The sequence below is a fragment of the Callorhinus ursinus genome, unplaced genomic scaffold, assembly GCF_003265705.2.
Source record: "Callorhinus ursinus isolate GAN/ISIS: 27379988/994484 unplaced genomic scaffold, GSC_fseal_2.0 scaffold28, whole genome shotgun sequence".
Lineage (NCBI taxonomy): Eukaryota > Metazoa > Chordata > Mammalia > Carnivora > Otariidae > Callorhinus > Callorhinus ursinus.
Window position 1 is genome coordinate 10,779,228 of NW_027397090.1, and position 26,685 is coordinate 10,805,912.

The 26,685-nt window shown below is 44.1% G+C and overlaps 1 protein-coding gene and 1 pseudogene across 1 annotated transcript in view; both read left to right on the forward strand.

Moving 5' to 3' along the window:
- The first annotated feature begins 864 nt into the window (after nt 1–864).
- On the forward strand, nt 865–978 carry LOC112838903 (small nucleolar RNA U3; annotated as a pseudogene).
- A 4,748-nt stretch (nt 979–5,726) lies between these two features.
- Nucleotides 5,727–26,685, forward strand: part of DOCK8 (dedicator of cytokinesis 8) — a 218,723-nt gene continuing 197,764 nt past the window's right edge. Inside the window, exon 1 of the mRNA XM_025891603.2 lies at nt 5,727–5,860. Within this exon, the coding sequence (XP_025747388.2) occupies nt 5,808–5,860 (53 nt within the window). The 5' untranslated portion in view covers nt 5,727–5,807. The remainder of the gene's footprint in view (nt 5,861–26,685) is intronic.

Below are 26,685 nucleotides of genomic sequence, written 5' to 3' on the forward strand. Positions count from 1 at the left end.
GTGTCAGTTAAGTTATTCTTCCTCAGCGTCAGTCTCTCTGCCAACACCCTCGCCACAAGAATAAATCACTTCCTCTCTGTGTTTCCGCCCTCGCTGAGTTTTGGGAAACAAAAGGTTCCTGCATTGTCACCGGGAACTCAAGTTTCTTCTTTACTTTGTAACGCATCTCGTTCCTAGACCATGAGTTCTGCGAAGTCCAGGAGCAAGTATTATTCATTGTTTTGCCCGTAGTTTCACTTAGTACAGAGCTTGACGTATGGTCACCACTGGGTCAATGTTTGGGGAATGAATAAAAAGCATACAGATGATAATGAAGAATGAATTAATGAATTAATGAATTAATCCAAGGTCTTTCTAGTTATAAAATGCTATGGTTTGAATATTCCTACTGAAAATGAAATACCATTGCACGTTGGAATATGGGCTAAATCCTAGATTAAAATACACGTATATGAAGTGCACATATGAAAATATATACACTACGCTTATATATATATGTTTGTCACCATGATCGTTAAGGGAAAATTTCTTATTCTTTATTGTTTTCATATTTACAGATTTCTTGTGACAGTATAAGGAATAAAGTGGAGAAAAATAGGAACTCCAATTCTAATGTCTGAGATATGGCTGGCTTTAAATGCCAGCACACAGATCTTTCTGTATCTGTCTTCAATTATAAGACAACAATACAAATATCCACTTGCTTGTAATAATCTATGTGCTGGTTTCATTTCTCCACCCAAAAGATAAAGACAAAACAGAGCTGGAAGACGTGCATACAAAGGCGGAGCTGAAATACTCAAGAAAATAAAAAAGATTCTTACTTTCTTCTGAAGGACACATGGAACTCAATTACTCCCATCTAAGACTATACTTTCAGGGATCATTTCTATAGTTTGTTACTAAGTTCACTTTAACAAATACTTACCGAGGGCGCCTGAGTGGCTCAGTTGGTTGAGTAGCTGCCTTCGGCTCAGGTCATGATCCTGGAGTCCCAGGACGGAGTCCCAGGATCGAGTCCCGCATCGGGCTCCCTGCTCAGCAGGGAGTCTGCTTCTCCCTCTGACCCTCCCCCTTCTCATGCTCTCTCTCTCTCATTCTCTCTCTCAAATAAATAAAATCTTAAAAAAAAAAAGCAAATACTGAGTGTCTGCTCTGCATTCATTTATTCAAGTACTTGTCAAACACTTACTATGCATCAGGAATTGTTCTAGGCAACAGAGATAGAGCAGTGAATAAAACAAAAATCTCTGCACTTATGGAATCATATTCTAGAAGCATGAGGGATAACAAACATAAATAAATAAATTATAGAGTATGTCAGATAGTGATAAAGTCCTTTAGAGAAAAACAAAGTTGGAAAGTGTCAGAGTAGGGCGCCTGGGTGGCTCAGTCGGTTAAGCGACTGCGTTCGGCTCAGGTCATGATCCTGGAGTCCTGGGATCGAGTCCCGCATCGGGCTCCCTGCTCAGCGGGGAGTCTGCTTCTCCCTCTGACCGTCCCCCGTCTCATGCTCTCTCTCTCTATCTCATTCTCTCTCTCAAATAAATAAATAAAATCTTAAAAAAAAAAAAAAAGAAGTGTCAGAGTAGGGAAGGGGGCATTCCAGTGTTAAATAGATGCTCTCAGAAGGGGACAGATGAACAAAATCTTAAATGGTTTGGGGAATGAAGAAGGAGATGTGCAAATGATCACACTTTTCTCTGTAGTCCTATGGACTTCAAATTCCACTAGGTTGTGTTCACTGGTAATGACCTACCCTTTCTAGCTAGTTCGAGGTGCTGTCACACTGAAAGACATACTCCTTCAGGTAGAGGTGGAAGCTGTAAACTCCATTCAAACTTTGAAGGATCAGGAGAGACTGGTTGGGATTTCAGGTGAGGACGGCAGGAAGAATGACAGCAGCAGAGAAGGCCCCAGGCCGGGAGATCTTCCTTTGCTTCGACAGAGACGTAAGGGTTAGAATTAGTTACATGAAGTGGGGCTATGAACCAGTTGGAGAGGTCACCCTTGGTTGTAGGGTTATGGGAAGGCACCAAAGTTAACTGAGCAGGGAAAGATGATGAAACAAGCATCTTAGTAAAACTCGTACAACGTTAGAGTCCAAGTCAATCAGAATCAAAAAGAAGTGACAAGCAGGGAGGCCATTAAAAACTTTTTTTTTTTTTGGTGCTGTTATCCAGACATTGATTGCTGAGAACTGGGCCAAAAGGGAAGCAGCGAGGACAATGACACTAAACAGGAGTGAGGTTTATGAAGCATAAATAACAGAGCTTGGTGGACGATTAGATCCAAAGGGTAAAGAAGAGGAAGAAGTTAGAGCTGACACATTCACAGAGTTCAGAGGGAGGCGAGCAGATGGCATCAGCCTGAGACGGAGGGCTCTGTCAGCCAAGCGTGGGGTGACTGACTCCGGGTCACACAGTTTGTGAAAAGCTGGATCCAGAACACAGGTTTCCTGCTTTTCCCACCCTAGATGACTCCAAAGTTCTAAAATTGGCAAATGGGTAAAGAAGGCCACCAATAGAAATGAGTGATCACAGAGGGAGAGCCAGGTTACAAATGGGTACAAGAGATGGAGAGCGCTAGTTTTATATTCATGGAGTCTGAGGATATTCAAGTGGACATATTTGGGAGATAGGCATCGATTTAGGATTGGAAATGACTCTGTCCCTTACAGTTTGTGATCTTGGGCAAATCACTTAACCTCTCTGAGCCTCAGTTTTCCTGGTTGCAAAGTAGGCATAGTGTTATTACTTAATGTTTGTAATTAACTAATGAATTAACATTTGTAAAGGCTCTGAACAGGTCCTGGGACAAGGTAAGTGCTATTTGTTAAATAAAATATGAACGATGCAGTGTAAAGAAAGAGGCTGGTTTTCCGGAGAGGTAAGAAGACCTAGGGAAAGCTGGAGGAGAATTTGTCATGATGGACATTACATCTGGTATAGAAGTCCAGAGCCTGGGTGGCTCAGTTGGTTAAGCATCCAACTCTTGATTTCAGCTCCGGTCATGATCGCAGGGTCATAAGATGGAGCCCTGAACTGGCTCTGCGCTGGGCGTGGAGTCTGCTTAAGATTCTCTCTCTCCTTCTCCCTCTGCCCCTCCCCCCACTTCCCCACCCTGAGCTGGCTTTCTCTTAAAAAAAAAAAAAAAAAAAAAGCCAAGGGACGAATTTTATGAGGATGAAAACAAAATCAACGAAAGAGAGATGCAGAGAAAGAGGAAGGCCAAGAGAGGTCATAGGTGTGGAAAGGAGGCTTTCTTTCTAGAGTGCTTTTTTTTTTTTTTTTAAGATTTTATTTATTTATTTGTCAGCGAGAGAGAAAGAGAGAGCTCAAGCAGGGGGAGTGGCAGGCAGAGCAGGCAGAGGGAGAAACAGACTCCCCACTGAGCAAGGAGCCCTATGTGGGACTCCATCCCAGGACCCTGGGATCATGACCTGAGCCGAAGGCGGGCACTTAACTGACTGAGCTACCCAGGCGTCCCTAGAGTGCATTTTGGATGGGGGGGCGGCCAGGAGAGATACCCAACTACAGGGAACTAAAGAAGTAGTGAGAAGCCAGGGATTTATCTAGTGATCTGTGATCTGTGAATGTATCCCAGAGCCGATACATTTTAAAAATAGGCATCTGACTAAATTAGTGGATTACATATTCACGGTGAATTGTTAAAACGCTGTTGAGGAAATCTGGAGTCATTCCTAACCATCCAAGAATGGACAGCATGGAGCATAATGCTGGCCTAATCTTTATAATTAGGTATCAAATACTAAGTTGAATGCAGCATGACCTGGTGTTAAGATGGGAGATTTTATGATTCCATTCCCTCTTACCCCCTCCCCCCACAAAAAAGTTCTCCTTGATTGAAAATTCTGAAAATTTGAGATACTCTCATTACATTTTATTTGTGTTTGTGTGGAAACTAGAATATTTTTGCTCTGTAGGAACATGTGTGTCACAAACATTTAGAAACTCAAAGAAGCCCTATGAAAGGCTGACTTGGTACACAGCAGACTCAAGATTCCGGTGTAAGAAATTGTCTACAACTCACCCATTTGCTCTCAGTTTGAGAAGTTGTCACAGTGTTGTTCTCTCAGCATCTCTTGATCTAAATGTTGGCTTATAGATCCCAGTGCAGTAAATAGACTTAGAATTTGGAAGTCAGAAACTCCACATTACAAAAAGCTTTCTTTTCTTTGGATCTTTTTTCATAGCCTATATAATAACGTTGGACTGAAGAACTTTGTCTTATATGCTTAAAGGCGTTGATATTTGCAGGGAAAAGTCACCTAACCAGCTCTGAGGAATTACTAAACTAACAGAGCCAGGCAAAACCAGAGAAAGGAAGGCCATCAAGAAGAGACTCAATTCAGTCCTTAGGAGTTTTACTTATATATTAGGTTGCAAACTACAAATCAGCAGTGCCTGATAGAAACATATGTGACCCTCATATGTGAACTACGTGTGTAATTTAAATTTTCTTTCATGAAAGCCACATTGTAAAGAGGGAAAAACAAACAGGTGAAACTAATTTTAATATTTTATTTTCCTAATATCAAAACTATCATTTTAACATGTAACTAACATTAAAAAGATCACTAACAGGATATTTTTGCATTATTTTCTCTACACTGTCTTCAAAATCCGATGTGCATTTTACACACTCAGTGCATCTCAATGCAGACTAACCATCTGTTCCAATGGTCAATAGTCACACTGGACAGCAGTGTAGCTCTGAACCAAAAATATCCTGCTTTAGTATTTTTTAAAGGGCAAGTTGCCAAACAGAGGTAGAATTTAGAGTGCTCTATTAGAGCAAAACTCTGAGCAACCAGTAACTTGAAATAAACATGTACTTTCCCACTCTGGTGAGCACTGGGACTTTTCTGATTTTTCTTGAGTTGGGTCTGGGCCTCTTAGCCGACTTCTCAGTCTGAAACTGAAATCAACAGGACTGCAGCATGTTCTTGAATCACAGGAAAGAGGCGTGCAGTGTTTCCCAGAGAAAAGCATTTATCCTCCTGTTGGAAAAAAAAAAGAAAAGAAAGAAAGAAAGAAAGAAAAGAAAGAAAAAGAAAAAATTGAAGGGGGCATTGGGGGATAACTTAACAATGTTTATTCCTTGGCTGGATTCATTGTATTTACAGCAAGTGCCCCAGGAAGGATGAGGGACACATCTTTTGCAAAAGTAGATTTGTACCCTGGTTGGTTGGTGGGTTGGCTGGTTGGTTGTGTTTTCAAATCAGCCTCCCCCCCGCACCCCCCCACCCCCAGGCTTGGTGCGGACCCTTCCGAAGGCCTAGAGCGGAGACGTGCGGGGCTGGTGTCCCGACCTCGCCGAGCGCGCGGGGCGGGCGGACAGCGCGTTCCCCCTCCTGCCCTCAGGCGCTGCTGGCAGCCTCGCCGCTCCGGGCAGATGGAGTTTCCGGCCTGGCTCCGCGGTTGCGGAGCCCTCCGCCCGCGCTCGCTTCTGCCTGAGGTCAGGGCCCCCGCGGCCGGAGCGCGCCGTCGGCCGGAGCATCCGGAGGGCAGTTCCGCGGTGTGTCCACACCCTCTCGCCCCCCGCTCCCTGCGTGCCGGGCCGGGCGCCGGGTGGCTGGCTGGACTCGCCGCCGCAGCAGCCCCGAGGCTGGGCCCTCCCCCGGCGTGGCTGCGGCGCCGAAGGTGGAAATGCGGAAGTTTCCAGCCGCACTGACAGATGAGGCTCGCGCCCTGCTCGGCGTGCGCTGCAGCGGCTCCGCGGCGCGCCGGGCCCCCGCCGTCCGCGCCCCGCGCCCTTAGAGGCGGACGAGCCGCGCGCGGGCCATGGCCACGCTGCCGGGCGCGGAGCGGCGCGCGTTCGCGCTCAAGATCAACAGGTAAGACGCGCCCCGCGGCGCCGCGCAGCCGCCGCCGCCGCACCGCCCCGGGCGGGCCGAGCGCCGCGCGGGGGCCGAGTCCCGGGCACGGCGCGGCGGGGTGCACCTGCGACCACCCTCCCCCCCACCCCGGAGGCGGCCGCGCTGGGGCCGCTGAGCGCGCGACAGTATCCGCGCGCGCCGGCCTCCGCCCGCGCCTCCGCGATGGTCCCAGCCCTCCCGGGTGTCCCGGGCCACCGGCGTCCCTTCCCTGAGCGAGCCCTCCGCCTCGCCCGCGCCGCCCTCGGGGTCTGACAGGTGGTCGCGCCGGGGAGGGTGAAGGGCGCAGGGCGAGCTGTGCTGGGCTCGCCGCGGACTTCCTGATAAACTGCGCCGGCCTTTGAGACCTGCCGTGAGATGGGGCAAGTCAAGAAGCGGTTGCAATGCGGTTTCCAGGCAGCTGCTGAGCACTTGGGCTGTTCTGAGTAGGGCTCTTTCCCCTCTCGTTGTATTTTTCCCCCCGAAGAAGTTTGGCTCCTGTTGACATCGCTATTTTTATTCCCTGGTCCCAAGGAGCCGTGAAGTGGAAAAAGTGATTTTTAAAAAATTCTCCGTTTAAATAAACAAAAAGGAATGGCCTGTGGCTGGCATTTTTACATTTCTAGGGCTCCGGCGGAGAACTAAGGGCAAAGAATCCACCTCACCGTCCGGTTCCTAATCCAAATTGCACACACTCCGTGTAAGCACATTTACTGCTCAGAGTTCTCGCCAGAGGTGCTGCAGCTGCAGTTTTCCCTCCGCTGAAAACTGCTGACAAGTATTGGGGGACATTTTTGTCTTGCCCTGAGAAATCGAGACTGTCCGGTTCAAAGATAATACGAAACTGGTCCCGAAGGGTCAACTTACTATTCTCCTGTGCCCTCCCTGCTCTAGGACGTGTTATTCTTTTAGCTGAGCCCGTGAGAGGGTAGTTGCACGGTACATTTTGTGTGCGGAGAGCGTGTGGAGAGGTTGGAGCCACAAGGCATTAGAAGCCCCGAATAATCAGGTGGTAAGCCTCCCCCCACCCAGGGCCCACTGGGCTTCATTGCTGTTTGATGTCCATCTGTTGGATAGCTGTGGGCAAACCATTCCTCATACCTTACTATTTCTTCATCTTTAAAATAAATTTAATTATTAATGGGCATTGTATATTAATGTTGGAGTACCAAGGGTACTAGTTAAAAGGCATGATGTCCATCAGGAATCTCCCTATGGGGATTTTATTTTATTTTATATTTTATTTTTATTTATTTATTTTTTTTTGCATTAGGGTTCATGGCTGTTGCAGGCCAGAAGGGGTAATTAATTCGTTTGGGGAGTATGGGAATCAAACTGAAGTTAGCAATGGGTGTACCACTTGCCAGAGCTACCGCTCTTCCGTCCCTGTGAATTTTAGCTCAGGAAGCATGGCTGGGACAGAAAGATGTTCAAGACTGTGGGGTTTGGTGGAGTTGATCTGGGGAGAGCAGCAGGACCCGCGCTAATCCTGTAAGCACTCTTGAAAGTAGCAGTGGGGCTGGTGTGGCCTGAGGGTTAAGAATAAAGGCCCTGGCTAGAATTAGGACCTGCCTCCAGATTGGCCCCCTGCTACACACTGTGGGACCCTGGGCCTGTTATTTAACCTTTGTAAACTTTGGTTTCTTTATATGTCAAATGGGATAAATCATAGGACCTACTTCTTACGACCCTTGGGACGATTGAAGGAAATAGGTGCGTATAGCGTGTGGCTCGGAATAAATGTTAAATGTTAGCAGTCCTCATCGACCTTGCCATCAGCTTCATCACTGTCCCTATCATCATTGTTTTTGAGAGCCTAAGGAAGAAGGGTAGGAGAGGAAGCTGCAGTTAGAGAGCACTTTGGGCTGTGTCTGCCAGCCGCAGGTTGGAGCTGCTGGGGCGGATGTTCTCCCTCATGTGACTTCCATTCCTCTGCTGAGATCACCAGACACACCCAGTGGAACAGCGTGTGTGATGCAATCTGAACAAGAAGAGCCCCATTCAAGTTAAGTAGAGAGGTTCCCTAATCCTCAGGCAAGAAAAGGGATTGGATATTCCTATTTGGGGGGGTTCTGCTTTCCCTTTTGAAGCATTTGTGTCTTAGGTGAAAGAGTTATACTAAGGAGCTTAGCAGAAAGTATTGTTCAAAGGAGTGGTTTTTGTAAGGACATGCCTGGTTATTAGTATCATATTAAAACACACCATTTATTGATCACTTACTCTGTCCCAGACACTGTGATATGCTTCATGGATTATATCACTAAATCCTTACAAAAATCCTGGGAGACTCACATGAAATCTCATATAGAAGGACAATGAAACTTGGAGATGTAGTTTGCAAAAGGCCATGCAATTTGTTAAAGGCCACCCAAGCAACAGTAGCAGAGATTACAAACTACTCCAAAGACTGTGCTCTTAATTGGGCATGTGCTATTTTGATGCACGAGCCTTGATAATTTCCTTTGAAAGCAAGCAGGGAATGACTTTAAAAAAAAAAAAAATTCTCAGTAGCAGCGCTGGCAAACTTTTCTGTGTTCTGATCGGTGTTTAAACCACCATTGTGACATTTTGCAGTTTTGCAGTTGGAAAAGAAAATGTTTTCCCTTGCATGCCTACCCAGTGTTGAAACAACGGCCCTCAAGAACATTTAGCATGGGTTCCCATTTTTTCCATTTTTTCACCTTTCTACTCAGAATGAGACGAACTATCCCTTGAAAATGTTTGTGGGGATAACATCAGCATGCTTCCTATTACAGAAATATTCAAATCAGATATATTAAAATTTTTCTTTGTAAAGAGCTCAGTTCTGCCCGCACCAACCTCAGGAAAGAGCGAGCTGACTAACTCACAGCGGGAAAAGAGTGTCCCCCACTGTTCCCAAATTCTGTGGCTTTCTGCAAGCAACATTGCTCAGTTTAGGGGCAGGGCCAAAGCAAAACAGGAACCTGGGAATGCCCACCAGTGCCCATCCCCCACGATTGCCCTGGCTCTCCCATGCTCTGAAGAAGCCTAAATTCCTATATGTTGGAAATCCACATGTTGGAAGAGTCCCATCCTCTAGGACTTTTTGTTTTGTTTTGGGTACAAAGTGTAATTGTGTGAAGTAATTGTGTGACTTGTTACAGTTAAACAAACCCACCTCTCAGGGAGATAGAGGGGAAAAGGTCCTCCACTGAAGTTTTCTGAGCTGGGGAAGTAAAATTTAATTTCATGTAAGTTTCATGTACTCATCTTTGTTTCAGTGTAATTGTTGCTGACTTCCTGTGCACAAAAGGACTAGATTGAGTCAAGAAATTCATGGTAATGTTTGCATTCGGGATTTCAGACACCGCTGCTTTAAATGTCATAACACAGTCCTTGTACGAGCACCAAGTCTGATCAACTACCTTTCTTTCTTACTGGCATTTAGTGCTTTCATAGATTATAAAAATTATTACTAATATTCCAAAAATTCATTAAGGGAAATCTTGGTTTCTTTCACACACAAAATAGATATAGAATTTAGCACATATTAAAGTAAAATAAGGACTCTGGGTAAAGAGAGCAAAAGTCAGAAGGGGGAAAAAACATAAATGATCTTCTGGACACTCAGGATTGAAAGGAATAAATAATAATAGCTTATGCTTATAACATGGCTACTGTATGGCAGTCTAAATCTTTGCACGTTATAACTCATTTACCCCTATGAAGTATGAACAATTATTACCTCCATTTTACACATGGAGAAACTGAGCACGGAGAAGTCCTAAAAATTGTCTAAAGTCACAAAATAGCTAGAAAAGGGCAGAGCTGGGGTTCAGATGGAGGCAGCCTGGCTTCAAAATCCTCTCCTTTAATCTCTATACTATGCTGTCATCTCAGTTTTATATTAAGCTAACGGTAAAATAAGTAACGTTTATTGACTGCTCACCACGTGCCAAACATTGTGCTAAGACCTTTATACATCTACATTGCATTGTTGTAGAAAAGGGACAAATGTTAAGCAAAATAGTCATCATTACAGAGTGATTTTATGGAAGATAAAAACAAGGAGCTGAGAAAACAGATTGCATTCAAGAATCCCAGTAATTTTGGGCATTAGGACCAGAACGAGATGAAGGTGTAGAGATCTTCCTGAGAAGTATTTGCTATTTTGTCTATGAAGATGATGCAGGCATAGAAATTTATGTATAAATGTGTGTCAGCAGTGAAACTAAACTAAATCTTTAGTAGTGATGACAGAGCGGGATGTTGGTGCTTTCTGGAATTGCTTCATTTGTCGAACATGTTCTAGACCAACGACCAATAGACGAGGCTTTAGGCAATCAAACTCAGGAATTTTGGTCTTTCACATTCCGAATCATTTTCTTCCAGATTCTTGGGACAGCTCTACTTGACTTTGGGCATCAAGTGCAAATGAAAGAACCTTCTGCCAGGGTGAAATTTTCTTCATTTGGAGTTCTCTGAGCTCTGACAGTTCACATGCATGTGTGGAGCTAATGTTCACCTCTACATGGAAGATAGATGTATAATTGCCTCATGTGGTTACCTGGGGAGAGAGAGAGAACTCAAGGGACGAGGTCTCCCATCTCAGCTCCCCAGACAGAGCTAGTGATGGAATGGGGTGATGTTACGAGCTCCCCATCTTTCCATCCTCTTGTTTAACAGGGACCTTGAGGAGGCAGGGATGTGATGCTCAGACTTCTTGCTGAGAAAGGGTAAGAAACAGGAGGCCTGGGGCGCCTGGGTGGCTCAGTTGGTTAAGCATCTGCCTTTGGCTCAGGTCGTGATCTCAGAGTCCTGGGATTGAGCCCCGCCTTAGGCTCCCTGCTCAGTGGGGAGCCTGCTTCTCCCTCTACCCCTCCCCCCTGCTTGTGACCTCTCTCTCTCTCTCTCTCTCTCTCTCTGATAAATAAAATGTTAAAAAAAAAAAAAAGAAACAGGAGGCCTTCATTTTTTTCAGTGGCAAACAATCAGGTGCTTATTCATGTTTTGGTCAATAGGAAAGCGTTAAAACAAAATGTACTCTCCCAGTTCCCACAAGGGTCTAGACTAATTTATTAGCAACCCACAGCCACAAGGGTTCTCTAGGGTCCAGGGAAATGCATGCGTTTATATGGTTGTGGTAAGTGTGGTCCCTCTGCTTCTGGAGCTCACGCTGTAGTGGTGCAGTTGGCTGTTTGGACAACTTGGGGACACACAGAATAAAAACAGGCTGATCTCTCTGAAAGTGTGTATGAAGGCATCTGTATGCCGGGGTTCCGTGAGATCAAACAAATTGGTAAAGTTGCCATAGGATACTGTGTCCCACTGCATTCAGATCAAATGCAGGACTAAAAAAGCAGGATTAGGGGCGCCTGGGTGGCTCAGTTGGTTGAGCGACTGCCTTTGGCTCAGGTCATGATCCCGGAGTCCCAGGATCGAGTCCCGCATCAGGCTCCCTGCTCAGCAAGGAGCCTGCTTCTCCTTATGACCGTCCCCCTCTCATGTACTCTCTCTCTCATTCTCGCTCTCTCAAATAAATAATAAAATAAATCTTTAAAAAAAAAAAGCAGGATTAGTGGTGGCAGAAAGAGTTTCCCCTGCCCTCTGTTCTTTTCATCCGTGTTCAATGTGAGAAATAGGAAACAAGTAAGCAAAAATTTCGACCACCCATAAATTACAGCTCTTAACATTTGCATGTATAGCCTTCCATTTTCACAAAAATAAGATCGTATTGGATATGCTGCTTTGGGGTTTGTTTTTTTAATTTTAAAATATTATGAACAACTGTCCATGTCAATCGATGTAGATCTACATTGTAATTGAGGTAAGGCTCTGTAAAATTGCATTGATTGCATATACAATGATTTGTTGAATTCATTTTCTGTTATTGTGCCTCGAGTTTCCGGTTTTTCACAGTAACGTGCGGAGGTTGATGGAATGCCTTATACATACAACTTGATGTGTTAGTGCAAATGCTACCTTAAAAATTTCTAGGAGTGGCAGTGGCATTGCCTGGTCAAAGGAAAGAAACATTTTTAAAGCTTTTGATACACATGGCCACATTGTCTTCCAGAAAAGTTACACTTATTTATGCTTCCACCAGCCGCCCTAGCCCTAAGAGTGATCATTTCCTCACATTCACACCACCGCTGGGTTTATCATTCTTTTAAATCTTTATTTGCAAGCTTGACCCCTGCTCTTAAATGTCTCTTACCTCTTCCTGTTTAGCTTCTCTGCCAGATCCCTGCCTGACCTCTGAAGACATACTTCAGAGATTAAAATGGTTATACATTTCTCCTTTTTCCTTTGCCTGATAGACAACTAAAGATGGTGGTAACCTCCATCTTCCTTGCTTTCTGCCTTTATTCATTGAATAGGTGGGTTACCGATGAAGGTGGATTGTTCTAGCAACTTAATTCCTTCTTGATTCTCTTTTAGACTCCAGTTGTCACACTTGCACTCACTTTTTGCTTTCACAATCTAATCTAATCTACCTGTCCTTTGCAAAAACTCTTGCTCTTTGAAATGAAATGGCATGTCCGAATCAGAATCCCTCTCACAAACAAGATCCAGATGATGTAATTCACTGTGTTTTCCCTTGGATCTGCGTATACATAGCCTGGACTTCTTTCACACTTTTTTGGGTCCCTCTGGCTCTGGGATTGGCTTTATGTTTGTACAACATGTTAGTATCACTCTGCTCAGAAACCTTGAGAGGCTTCACAAGCACTCTTTATCATTCAAAGGATAAAATTTATTGTTCTTCCTATGCAAGAGGTCAAAGGTAAAAATAGGAACTGGTTACCTAATGGTATTCAGGCTAAACTGGAACTAGAGTAAGAAATGCAGAACTGTAAAGTAATCAACTTTTTTCTCCTGTCTGTTGACTTTCTGGTGTGTGGATGAGTTAGGAGGCTTGCAAATCCTAGGCTTATAAGTTTGAGAGTGAGAATACACTCCAGCTAACGAGGGTTACTCTGTTCTGAGCACTGCACCAGGTCCTGGAAATGCAAAGACAAAAAGTCATGGCCTTGTCTGCAAGGAGCAAGGACATTAACCCAAGATTATGGACTGGGAAAGGAGGGAGACTTCATTTGCCTCCTAACCCTGCCTTTTGGGCATTGCACCTTTAAAGTGGTCCTTTTGGCTTCATGCTGCTTATTCTAAAGATCCTAGCAGTATCCAGAACATTCTTGGAGATCTTTTAGAATTGCTCTCAGAGTTTGGGGGACATTTATTTTAAAAAATAAGCTCAGTGGCATGAAATCTTTTTCTCCTGGGGGAGAATCTGCTTTTTTTCTTACTTGGAAAGTTTTAAAAATATAATAAATGCAGATACACGGTAACATGGCAGGTACCTGAGAGCCTGCTGAGCAGAGTGAACAAATGTGAACATTTGGTCCCTTTTTTTTTTTTTTAAATAGGCTCCACGCGGGGCTCCATCTCATGACCCCGATCATGACCTGAGCCAAGACCAAGAGTCAGACGCTTAACCAACTGAGCCACCCAGGTGCCCCAACATTTGGACCCTTGTGTCTTAGATATTTCTAAATGAAAAAAGAGGACATTACAGATAAATTTCAAGTCCCCATATTCTACTCCTTCAGAGGTCAGCACTACCACCAAGTTGTACTTTCAGTGTGTGTGCGTATGTGTGCGCACATATCCATAAATGATATGCTGTATGGTTTCTGGAATGAGCCAAAGTCATTCACATTTAATCAAGTCTGTTAAATTAGGTAGTATCAGTTTGAGTTAATGAAAAGATATGACTTTAAAATCATGGAGCTGGTTTTTAGCGGCCTCTTCAAGTAGCTCTGAAAGCAGTTGCCAAGAAGAGCCCCCAAAGATGATTTCAGGAAGCCAGCTCTATCAGCATAGACTGCATGGCCCTTCTTGTGTGAAATTATAAAACAAAACAAAACAAAACACCAGCAACAGGTATTTAGATGTGTACAATCGGGTCATGCTTTTTTCAATCACTGCTTACATTATAGTCATATTCCCTATTTCCTGGAAAAGCCCGGAAACTAAAAAAAAAAATTTTTTTGTCTCCATCAGATGAATGTACCCACGATTTGCATTTGACCTGAGATAAGGAGTTGAGTTGATAACATGTTTATTTTTAAATAATGTTATTTTTTAAAGATATTACTTTTTAAATTTCTTTGAGAGACAGAGAGAGCATGAGCGGAGATAGGGGCAGAGGGAGAGGGAGAAGCAGACTCCCTGCTTAGCAGGGAGCCCTACGTGGGGCTCAGTCCCAGGACTCCCAAGATCATGACCTGAGCTGAAGGCAGACGCTTAACCAACTGAGCCACCCAGGAGCCCCAATAATATGATTTTTAAAGCATAGAATAAAGATTCTGCCTCATTGCCTGGACATTTGATTAGAGAAAGTCTGTAGATTAGCACAAGAGGGTATGGTGTTTGCTAAGAAGGATGTGGCTCTCCTGGCATGGGTGTAACTGAACCGTCGGGCTGGATTCTCCCCTGTTTGAACAGGGGAGATGTAGTCCCCCGTTGCACCAGACCCCCCATGAGAAAAAGTGGGAAGAATGGCCACAGATAGCAGGGCTGTCCTCCAAATCCCTGCTCTGCCTTGCTGCAACACAGGGCAAGAGTCCACACACAGCAGACCCCTTCTGTGGTTTGAGTTGTCTGCATTCAGTTCTTGGCACTATACTTGAGAACTCAAGAGAAGTTGAGCTCTCACCAAGAAGATAACCCCCCGGGGTCCCGGGTCATTGGGGAATCCAACCAGAGCTGCCTACGGGGTGCCAGTCAGCAGGCACTGATTTATACCAGCATGATGGTCCATTTTCCCTTATGCTTGCAGAAAAAGTCAGGCTCAAAGTCCACTAAAAATGTACCATCTCCTGCTTCAAGGCAGTGGTGGCCATCTGGTCTCTGCGGGAACAATATTGTCGCCTCCCGTTGTCGTTCTCACTGGTTTGCTTCATCTGCTAGTATTGTCCTCTTTCATTCCAAATCACTGTCTGCTTTCACAATATCCCTTTAGAAAGGGTATCCACTTTACCTGTTGTATATATCCACTATACCTGTCGTATACCAATCACTTTATTCAACTCACAAGAATTTTTTTTGATTGCCTGTAACTTTCTCTAGGCAGTATGAGACGGGGAAAAAACAACAACCAGTATCTGCCCCCCAGAATTCAGCGGGAGGGAGCAGGTTGACTAAGAGAACAGAGGAGATGGAGTTTGTGTGGCTGGGTGAGGGTTAGGGCAGGATTGTTGACAGAAGGCACAGGGAGGGGAGCAACAGATGCAACTGTTATAATGGGAAGAGTAACTAGCTGTGTGCAGAATGGGTGGGGTAGGGGGAGTTCTGCGAGATGGATCAGGAGGGGGCTGCAGTCATCCCCATTGTGCGGTGATGAGGTCTGGGATTAGGCTGGAGTCACAAGAAGAAAGGGGACTGTGGCCACAGATACTTCAAAGGGAATCAACCGGATTTGAGAAGCCCCTCAATAATTGTTCATTTGCTCTTCTCATGAACATTGGCTGTAGCCTGCTGTGTACCTGCAGAGTTCTAAGGGCCAAGGATAGAGCTGTGAGCAAGATAGTCAAGGTTCTTCTTCTAAAAGAAGTCATCTTCCAGGGTTGCCTGGGTGGCTCAGTTGGTTAAGCGACTGACTCTTGATTTCGACTTGGGTTGTGATCTCAGGGTCATGAGATCGAGTCTTGCATCAGCTCTGCGCTCAGCCCAGAGTCTGCTTGAGATTCTCTTTTCCTCCCCCCCCTACTCCTGTGCGTGCTCTCTCTCTCTCTCTCTCTCTGTCTCAGTAAAATAAGTAAAACCTTTAACAAAAAATATAAGTCATTTTCCATAAAGTAAACCAGGAAAGAAACAAGGAAATATCAGATAAAATAAGAGCTATGCAGAGAATGTACAAGGGCTATGTGGAGAGTGTGGATACTTCAAAAGAATGGACGAGGAAGGCATCCCTGAGTGTGGGTCGGTGACTGGGGCCGGGACTGGGTGGCGGAATTAGCAAGTGCTGTGGCTGGAGTAAGTCTGGTGTGTTGGAAGAAAAGAAAGAGCCAGCGTGTCTGGAGTAGAGTGGATGAAGGGAGAGTGGTAGAGATTAGAAAAGTTGTCAGCAATCAAATCTTTATAAGCCATGCGAAAAGTTGAAATGTTACTCTAAGTGCAGTGGGAAGGTGTCTGGAACAGAGGCACGACTCGATTGACATCCCAGAAGAGATGACACCAAGATTTCCATTCTGGGGTTTAAAAGTGCACTCTGGCTTCCCCACAGAGAAACAAAGAGTGGAAGCAAGGAAAATAGCTGGGAGGTAGTCAGGTTCCAGACGGGTGGTGGTGGCAGCTGGGACTGCAGGGGAGAGGGGCAGTCAGGTCTGAGGTACACCTTGGAGATCGAGCGGATGGATTAGATGTGGGCTGGGGCCAGTGGGAGAAAAAGAGAAATCACCATGTCTCTGGGGTTGGAGTTCTGGGTGGAGATGGATGCTTTTCACAGAGATTGGAAAGACTGGATGAGGAGCAGGTTTTTAGGGTGAATCAAGAGTTTAGTTGGGGGCATATTAAGTCTAAGATGCATATTAGAAGTGCAAATGGAATTTTCTACTATGTAGTTTTATTTATTTATTTATTTACTTTTAAAGATTTTATTTATTTGACATAGAGAGAGACAAAGTGAGCACAAGCAGGGGGAGTGGCAGGCAGAGGCAGAGGGAGAAGCAGGTTCCCCACAGAGAAGGGGGAGCCCGATGTGGGACTCGATCCCAGGACTCCGGGATCATGACCTGAGCCGAAGGCAGTCGCTTAACCAACTGAGCCACCCAGGCGCCCCTTACTATGTAGTTTTAGTTAGGAATGTGAGACTTGGGAGAGAGGTCAGAGCTGGATATTTAAATTTGCAGGTCATTGCCATGCTATTTTTCAAAACAGAAGAAAAGAAAAGATTGAAATTATCTTGATAAGATTTTGACAGCCACAAAGCTGTATGTGTGATATGAAATCATTCTTACTGAAAAACAAATATGTATATATCTCCCTGTAGAGTTAATGGATCAATACATGTGGTAAGGAGGGGACCAGAAAGACATCTGTCAGCATGTTGTCAGTGTTCTACCTGGGTAGTTGTATTACTGATGATTTGTATTTCCTGGCATGTGAAGCATGTGTATGTATGTATGTATGTGTGCATATTTCCCACTTTTTCTTCAAAATTTTGTAATTAGGAAAGGTGAGATTTATAAAAGAGATAGTACCAAGATTTCCATTCTGAGGAAACTGGGTAAAGATGGTGCCAGTGAGTAATTATGAAAACTTGAAATCTGAGTAACTTTTGGGAGGGTGATTTATACTTCTCTTGCAGAGTTTTTGTTTAAGGGAACGGAGTAGGCTGCACAGTGATGGATAGTTAGCACTCCTTCCCTGTGAGCGGATTTTACCTTTCACCTTATTGAAGGTGATGTGTTCCTTCGAGGTGAAGCTTTAAGAGCCATGTCCACTTTTCCCTATTCTATACAATCAGCAATGTTCCTGATGGGTCTGTAGCGTGCGCCCTGGAGTAAAGACAGTTAGGGGAGAGCCACACTTGCTCTCTGGTGGTCTTTGTTTTTATAAGCCACTAAGATTTTTGGATCATTTGTTATCACTGCATAACCAAGCCCACTCTGAATGATACAGAGAAACATAAAATATACAACATTTCTATGGGGTAGCTTGAGATATAGGTTTGGAACTTGAATGAGAGGTCAGGAAGGAACATATTAATTAGGAAGTCATCAACGAAGGTGGGAAAGTGTAGTGGGAAGAGGAAAATCATGGGACCAGGGCATGAGCCACTGTCAGTTGGTGTAAGAGGGAAAAGCTGCAAAAAGAGAGGAAGAAGAATTTGGCTCAGATGTGGCAGATAGGGTAGTGCTAGAAAAGCGAGGTAACAGGGCAATTCGAAAGGTCAGGGGACAAAGAAAGAGCCATTGGATTTGCCTTGCTGGTGGTCAGTGTAAACGTCTGAAACAGCAGTTTTAGTGGAGCTGTGGGGAAGGAAGTCAGAGTTCATAGGGTTATGGGGGGAGTCAGTGCAGAGGAAACGGAGGAAGCTGGTAGAGACCACTCCTTTAGAAAGTTTGGATGAGGCAGAAGACAAAGTGGGACATTGGTAACCAAAAAGTTCTAACAAAGCTTTGACCTTTACACAGATTTAACATGCCATGCGGGACAGAGCGTGCTCTGATCTGAGAGGGAAAGTGCATGTATGTTTCATTCCCATAAAATAAGTCTTATACGTGGATAAAGATATGACCTGATACTGTCTGATACATAACAAATTTTGCTTTGTGCCACCATTGGGACCCTTGACAATAAATAAAATATTCTTCTTATCTGTTTTCTTCCGGGGAGATTCTGAAACTCTAAACACTGTCATGTATTATTATCTTTCAGAACTGATAATCCTTTCTATTTTATTATCTTTATGTGTTTGAAGTACAAAAATTATAGGAAGGAGCACCAGTATCGGTTATATTTTCCTGCTTAACGAACCACCTGTTGTGGGTCGAATCGTGTCTCTCCCCAAAGATTCCTAAGCCCTGATAACCTGCGAATGTCATCTTGTTTTGGAAAGAGGGTCTTTGCAGATTAAGCTAAGATGAGGTCACACTGCATTAAAGTGGGTGCTAAATCTAATCAGTGGCTCCTTAGAAGAAGAGCCACAGAGCCATGGACACACATAGAAAAGAGGCCACGTGAAGACAGGCAGAGACCAGAGTTATGCTACCACGATCCAGGGAATGCAAAGTCGGCCAGCAACCACCAGAAAGTAGGGAATCATGGAAGGAGTCTTCCCTAGAGCGTCAGGGCTGGATCGTGGTCCTGCCAACACCTTGAATTTGGACTTCCGGCCTCCAGTACAGTGAGGGAATAAATACCACTGGGTCTGTAGTAATGTGCTATGGCAGCCTGGGAAACTAATACATTACCCCAAAGCTTATTGACTTAAAGCAACAGCAGTTTATTATTTCTCATGATTCTGTGGGTTGGCAAGTCGGGTTGGGCTCAGTGGGGCAGCCCTGCTGGTCTTGCTGTGGTCATCCATGTGGCTGCAATTATCCGATGGCTCAGTTGAAATGGGATGTCTACGCTGGCCTCAATCACAAGTTCAGGGCCTTGGTGCTGTTCTCCCGCTTCACATGGTCCCATATCCTCCAGGACTCTAGCTCGGTATTCCTTCTGTGGTCGAGGGAACTTTCTACCAGGAGGAGCATGGAAGCCACAAGGCTCCTTGAGGCTTGCTTTAGAGCTTATACAACATTCCTTCCCCTACATTCATTGGTTCAAACAAATTACAAGGCAACTGAGCTTTAATGGGCGGGGAAATAGACCCAATCTCTTGGGAGGAGTTGCAGAATATTTGGCCATTTTAATCTCAGTATAGCACCGAAGAAAGCAAGCCATCGTATTCCAGTTTCAACTTCATGGATTTAAGCAGAAGGTCTTGTCGTTCCCTGCTCGGATCACAATACCCATTTTACTGGCAGGGAAACTGAGAACGGATTAAGTGGACTCCTTCATTGTTACCAGTGAGTCATGCTTTGTGAGACACTTTTTTGGCCCATAGAAGTCAGCTATATGTCTGGAAGAGCTAATTGCAGTCCCGCCTGGAGGCAGGTGAATGAACTTAAATAACTTCTTGGGTTTCTCTTAAATCCCATAATTACACTGATGGAGTCGAGATGGCAGAGCTGTCTGGTCCAGAGACAAAGCAGCGGTGTGAGGGTATTATGGAGACAAGGTGCTTGGAAATTCCTATGTGTCACTCCAAGGAGCAGGATTTGAGGCTAAATTAAATGACTGGATAGAGGGTCAGCGAGCACTTTATTCTCAAGAGTTACCCTATGGGCTTAGAGATTCAGTAGTGCTGTGTGGTCCAGTGTAAGTCCTGGGCTGGGAAGAATTAAAGTGAGTAGAAGAAGAGAATACAGCAAAGGAAGGCAGAAAGACCAGCCTGTCACGAAGATATGTGACATGGGCTGTGTCAGAAGGGTCACCCTTCAGTCAGCTAGGGTTGCTTTTAGCAGCTGCAGGGAAGAGACAACCCCGCAAAACAGTGGCTTCAACAGATGGGGAGTTTATTTTTCTTACGTAACACGAATTCCAGTAGTTGGCAACCCACGCTTTGTAGGAGAGCCCGAAATGCCAAGGGAGACCTCGGGGCTTTTTGTCCCATCATCCTTGGTGCGTGGCTCTCATGCTCATGGTCATAAGGTGGCTCCTGAAACTATGCATTGGAAAAACCTTGAGGACAGGAAGAAGACAGAAGGCCAAAGAGGCATGTCGGCTAACATTGCTCCCTTTTAAGGAACTTTTCCAAAAACTGGAAACTGGACATTTGCTATATATCACATTTGGTCAGATCCCTCTACCTAAAAGGGAGGTTGGTAAATACAGTTTTTATTGGGCCAGCACATTGCCACCTCCAGCAAAACCTGGGTTGAGCTAGAAGGAAGGGGATAATGCCTATTGATAGGCAACCAGAGGTCTCTGCCATAGCCCCCCAAAATTGCGGTGGGCATGAATCAGTGACAGAACTTCCATTGTAGCAGCATGCCACCTCCGACCCATTAATACTCATTTCAGATTCAGGCTCATCAAACTCCAGAATCCTAATGAGGAGGGAAGATCCAGGCCTAATGATCTAGGCCTCATGAGGAGGGATATCTGAGCTTATAGGTCCAGTATGGATCAGGGTAAAAGAGCTGTCATAACAAATAATCCCAAAATCTCAGTGGAATAACCCAACAAACATTTATTTTATGTTCATGCCACAGACTGATACAGGTCAGGTGGCTCTCCTCTAAGCAGTGACTTTGGAACCCAGGCAGCTTCGACGTTAGGGCTCTGTCGTCTTGTAATAGGTTACTTTGGCATCATTCAGCCAATGGCCAAGAAGAAGAGACAGTGAAAGACTTTGTAGCCAATCGTTAAGTACCTCAACTCAAAAGTGGTACACATCACTTCTGCTCACATTACGTGGTGAGAACTACTTACAGGTTCCACCGATAGGCAAGGAGGGCTGATAAATATGGTTCTTGTCTGGCAGTCACTTTCCAGCAACAAATCCTCCCTGGGAATGGGGAGCATGAATCTTTGGGGGGTCGGCTAGCCATCTCTGCCACAGGGTCCCAGTCACAAAGGAGGGGCCGTTAACCAAATGTCAGTCAACATACAGATAGGCCTGGTTTGCTGTGCTGTTGGCAGATAGATGAAAACTGTGGTCTAAGTCATAGGGCATGTGGGTGTGGAGACTACCAAGGAAGCAGTATCTGAATGTGTATAGCTGAAACACCTGAGGTTCTAGATGGAGATGCTGAGAATACAAGGCATACCTATCCTTTAAGGCAGGGTGGCTGATAGAAAAAAAAAAAAAAACCAACTTAAAATCTCATTGAGGGGCACCTGGGTGGCTGAGTCGTTAAATGTCTGCCTTCGGCTCAGGTCATGATCCCAGAGTCCTGGGATCGAGCCCCGCATCGGGCTCCCTGCTCCGCGGGGAGCCTGCTTCTCCCTCTCCCACTCCCCCTGCTTGTGTTCCCTCTCTCGCTGTGTCTCTCTCTGTCAAATAAATAAATGAAATCTTAAAAAAAAAAATCTCAGTGAAATTGAGGACCCTAGAAGTGCCATGTGAAAGTTAATCTTTATTCTAGAGACCCCACAGATTGGTAAGGAGCCAAGTTGCTCAGCCATTTTTTTTTTTTCAGAGAACAAGCATTTAAAAAGCATTTGAGGAAAAACCAGAAGATTAAGATATTTTTAAACAGCTTTTGAGTGATTAAATTAGAATTTTTTATTTGACAGGAAATAAGATGTTATCTAAGAGAAAGAAGCATTCTAAAACATTTACTCCCACTTGAGGGGTAACCTTGTAATGGTCCCACCTCCTCTCTGTGACAGAATTTTGATGAGAAGCTGAGTCACTTTGCTTTTCGTGACTGGTTTACTTTCGGTCTGAGGAATCCTCTTGTTTTATTTGCCTTTTAATCATTTTAATAGTCTGTGAAATTAGTCTTCTCATTCACATTATCATTTGTAGTGATTAAACAACTCAGAAAGCCCTCACTACGGGGAGAAGAGAGCAGAGACCTTCCAGTCAGAAACTTGAGGAGGCCAACAAGTCCGATTCTGGTTGCCCTCCACCTATTCTCAGTGGGAGCGTCTTGTGCAAGTTCTTTAGTTTCCCTGAGTCTTAAGTTTTTCCATCTGTAAGACAGAATAATGCCCATGTCACTGGGTCAAATGATATAATCTCTATGAAAATGCTACATAAGTCAAAGAGCACGACACACATAGTAATGAAACATTTGTGAAATGCGAATGAGTGCCACGTTTCTGTGATTAGTCAATGTGTCCTATGTAATAGACCTGGCACCAGGTCTCCTGCTAGGAAGGTGCTCGGAAAAGAAAACTAAGAATAAATACGGACAAAGTAAAAAGACATTGAACATGAGGGGTAGAGAAATGTTAAAAGCAGCGACCGCAACAACATAAAGTAAGGTTTCAACTCATTTACAAAGCCTGTCCCCCAGAACACATATACACACCACACATGCATATACATACACACCACATACATCATAGTTCAAAAAGGAAAGAGATGTAAAGGCCAAGGGGAAATTTGGACTTTCAATTTTCTGAAGGTCACCTTCCATGACCTCACATTTTCTGAAAACTGAAAGAGATGGTAGACATACACTGTTGCCTTTTCCAAAAAGAAACTTCTGTGGAAAATTGTGGCAGTTCTGAAAGTCTGCAGAGGGAACTTGGTAGAGCCACTTAGATAATGCACGTCATGTGATCACCAGGGATGCTTATATGAGAGATGGGGAAGAAATGTGGGAACGCAGAGCCATTCAGGAGAAGAAGGGGTTCATCCTGAAGACTAGCAGCTAGAGTTATGGGTTGGAGACCACAGACCTGTTTCCTAGACGTTCCTTAAGTGAAAAATGGCTTCTTATTACAAGGGCTATATGTGTGAATTATAGAAAAAGCGGGAATACACGTGAAGCAGATATTTTTAAAATAAAAATTATTTCTAGGGGCACCTGGGTGGCTTAGCTGGTTAAGTGTCTGACTCTTGATTTTGGCTCAGGTCTTGATCTCAGGGTCATGAGATTCAGCCCCCACGTTGGCCTCCATGCTAAGAGCGGAGCCTGCTTAAGATTCTCTCTCACTCTGCCCCTTCCCTCTCCCTGCTTGCGTGCTCTCTCTCTAAAACAAATAAATAAGTAATTTCTAGTTCTTTGACCAAAAGTTTATCACTTTTAACAGCTTGATATATAGTTTTTTTTTCAGACTCACACACATACATGCATGTTTTCTACAGAATTGGAAGCAGACTTATAGACTGTTTTGTAACCTGCTTTTTAATTTAAAAATATAGTATGAACAACTTTTCATGTCACTAAATATTCTTGCATGACATTTCTAAATGAATGCATAACATTTCATTGTGAGGACTGTAATGTTTTTTTCATCTTGAATGATTCTTCAGTATAAATGCTGGAAATTGAACCACAGACTCAAAGGTTATCCAGTGATTTATATAGCTGCCCAGTTGTTTTTCTGGAAGGTTTTGTGTGACATCTGTCTTTAGAATGAAATTTTAAAATACTTGAAAAACATGGCATCCCTGAACTTTGCCTTAATTCTTAAAGGGAAGTACCGAAAGATGGTTTATGTTCAAATAGGTACAAATAGGTAAGGTCAATCTTTTATAGACATCTTCAAGAAAAAAATCAACCTCAAAAGATTGAACTGCAGCCATTATTGTGATTGAGTCAGTGAACCCAAAGATAAATTTGGTTTGGACAAATACTGTTAATTCATGAAGTTTCCTTGTGGCCACAGTTTTTAAATGAATGCTTTTCTGGATAATCTCAGTCCTGTTTGAGGGTATCCTGATGTTAATTACCAACATTTCCAGCTGTATCAAGAATCTATAAACTAGCCCTCTTAAGCCAGTTAAATGTATATTTTCTTGAAGAGAATAAAATTATATAGAAGTATGAGATCACCTAGAAAAAATAATTTATTATGTACAATTTCTTTTTTATTGTCAGAGTTATATGCTATTTACATTTAAATCTGACATTTAGGGGCACCTGGGTGGCTCAGTTGGTTAAACATTTGCCTTTGGCTCAGGTCATGATCCTGGGGTCATGGGATTGAGCCCCATGTTGGGCTTCCTGCTCAGCAGGGAATCTGCTTCTCCCTCTCTCTCTCTCTCCTTCCCAATCACTCATTTTCTCTCTCTCTCTTTCTCAAATAAATAAAATCTTTAAAGAAAAATCTGACATTTAATTCTCTGTTATATACCCTTATTAATTCATTAATTAACTCACTAACTCATGCGTTCATTCATCCATTCATTCATGTGACAAACATTTACTTGAGCATGTACTATGTGCCAGGCACTGTTTTACACTTGAGGGATATAGAAAGACCCTGCCCTTATAGAACTTAGGTTCTAATGATGGAAATAGATAACAAATACATAGATCAATATATAATACAGTGTTGAGTGGTGTTAAGTGCTGTGAAGAAAATCACACAGGGTGAGGGCTGTGGAGACACCAAGTCATTTTTGGAGTGAACATGAATATTTGAGTCACGACAGGGTTCCAGTGCCCATTTTACCACCTCCTGACCAGCTTTGAGCAAGTCACTTAGCTTCTCTGGGCCTCAGTTTCCTTATATGTTAATTAAAAGATAATCTTCTATTTCCTAGGGTTGTTATGGGGATTAAATGAGATTATGTGGAAATTACTTATCATGTAAGTGTTTGAGAAGTATCATTCCTCTTTCTTCCTGTCTTTTGGGAGAGGGAAAATGATTTGGTATAAATAATCGAATTCTCACATGAGACGAAGAAACTAGCATATTCTTTATTCCATATTTAGGGAAGGGCTAGGTAAAAATTTTTTAAAAGGTGTTTTGTTTTCTCTGAGCAAAATCAAATACCAGTGCTTTTCGGGAGAGAAGGTCAGCATGAGCCTTCACATCATGAGATGATCTCTAAAATCCCTTTCAGGGCTAACAGCACTTTGTCCTTTTATAAATTCTTCCCCTACTCCATCCACTTAAAAGGATGAGTGCCAGGTGCCAGACTCTACTTGAGAAGAAATTTGGGTCCCATGCTTATCAAAAATGATAGTAATGTGACTATGACTTTTGTCAAAATTCTGTTTTGCTGAGTAGTAGAAAGATCAATTGTATAATGTGTCTTCATTGACAGGGGAAGACTAATATAAACTGGAGAAACTGAGAAACCAGTGGTATGTTTCTTGCCCTGCCAGAAGGAGAGACACAGTGTGATCACTAATAATTATTTTAAAACATTAATTCTTGGGGCGCCTGGGTGGCTCAGTCAGTTAAGCGTCTGCCTTCGGCTCAGGTCATGATTCTGGGGTTCTGGGATCGAGCCCCACGTCGGGCTCCCTGCTCAGCTGAGAGTCTGCTTCTCCCTCTCCCTCTGCTGCTCCCCCGCCACCCAGCTCATGCTCTCTCTCTCTCTCTCTCTCTCTCAAATAAATAAATACATAAAATCTTTAGCCACACCCTCTTTGGGGTGATCCGTGGTGGATGTTTTGTGGGCAGCTGACCCGCAGCCTGCATGTCCCAGACCGCCTCCTGTGGAAGCCTGAGCCGGCTGTGTAGCTTTCTCCCTTTGTCTCATAACCATGTCCACCAACAAGAATGCTAATTCACCAGCTGCCCACCTTAACAGATTGAAGAACAAGGGGAAAGACAGTACAGAAATGAGGCGGTGCTGAATAGAAGTTAATGTGGAGCTGAGGAACGCTAAGAAGGTTGACCGGATGCTGAAAAGGAGAAACGTAAGCTGATTTCCTGATGCTGCTGCCTCTCCACTGCAGGAAAACCACAACAACCAGGGCACTGCACATTGGTCTGTTGATGACATTGTCAAAGGCATGCATAGCAACAATTTGGAAAGCCAGCTCCAGGCTACTCAAGCTGCTAGGAAATTGCTTTCTAGGGAAGAACAGCCCACCATAGACAACATAATCGGGACTGATTTGATTCCAAAATAGGTGTCTTCTTGGGCAGAACTGATTGTAGTCTCATTCCGTTTGAATCTGCCTGGGCTCTCACTAGCATTGCTTCTGGGACATCAGAACAGACCAAGGCTGTGGTAGATGGAGGTGCTATCCCAGCATTCATTTCTCCTTTGGCATCTTCCCATGCCCGTATCAGTGAACAAGCTGTAGGGGCTCTAGGAAACGTTGCAGGTGATGGTTCAGTTTTTTGAGATTTGGTTATCAAGTATGGTGCAGTTGACCCGCTATGGGCTCTCCTTGCAGTTCCTGATATGTCATCTTTAGCATGTGGTTACTTATGTAACCTTACTTGGACACTTTCACACCTTTGTCACAACAAGAATCCTGCACCCGCATTAGATGCTGTTGAACAGATTCTTCCTACCTTAGTTCATCTCCTGCATCATGGTGATCCAGAAATATTAGCAGATACCTGCTGGGCCATTTGCTACCTTCCCAAATGAACAGATTGAAATGGTTGTGAAAACAGGAGTTGTGCCCCAGCTTGTGAAGCTTCTAGGAGCTACTGAATTGCCCATTGTGACTCCTGCACTAAGAGCCATAGGAAATATTGTCACTGGGACAGATGAACAGACTCAGGTTGTAAGAGATGCAGGAGCACTTGCTGTCTTTCCCAGCCTGCTAACAAACCCCAAAACTAATATTCAGAAGGAAACTACATGGACAACGTGAAACATCACAGCCAGTCTCCAGGACCAGATACAGCAAGTT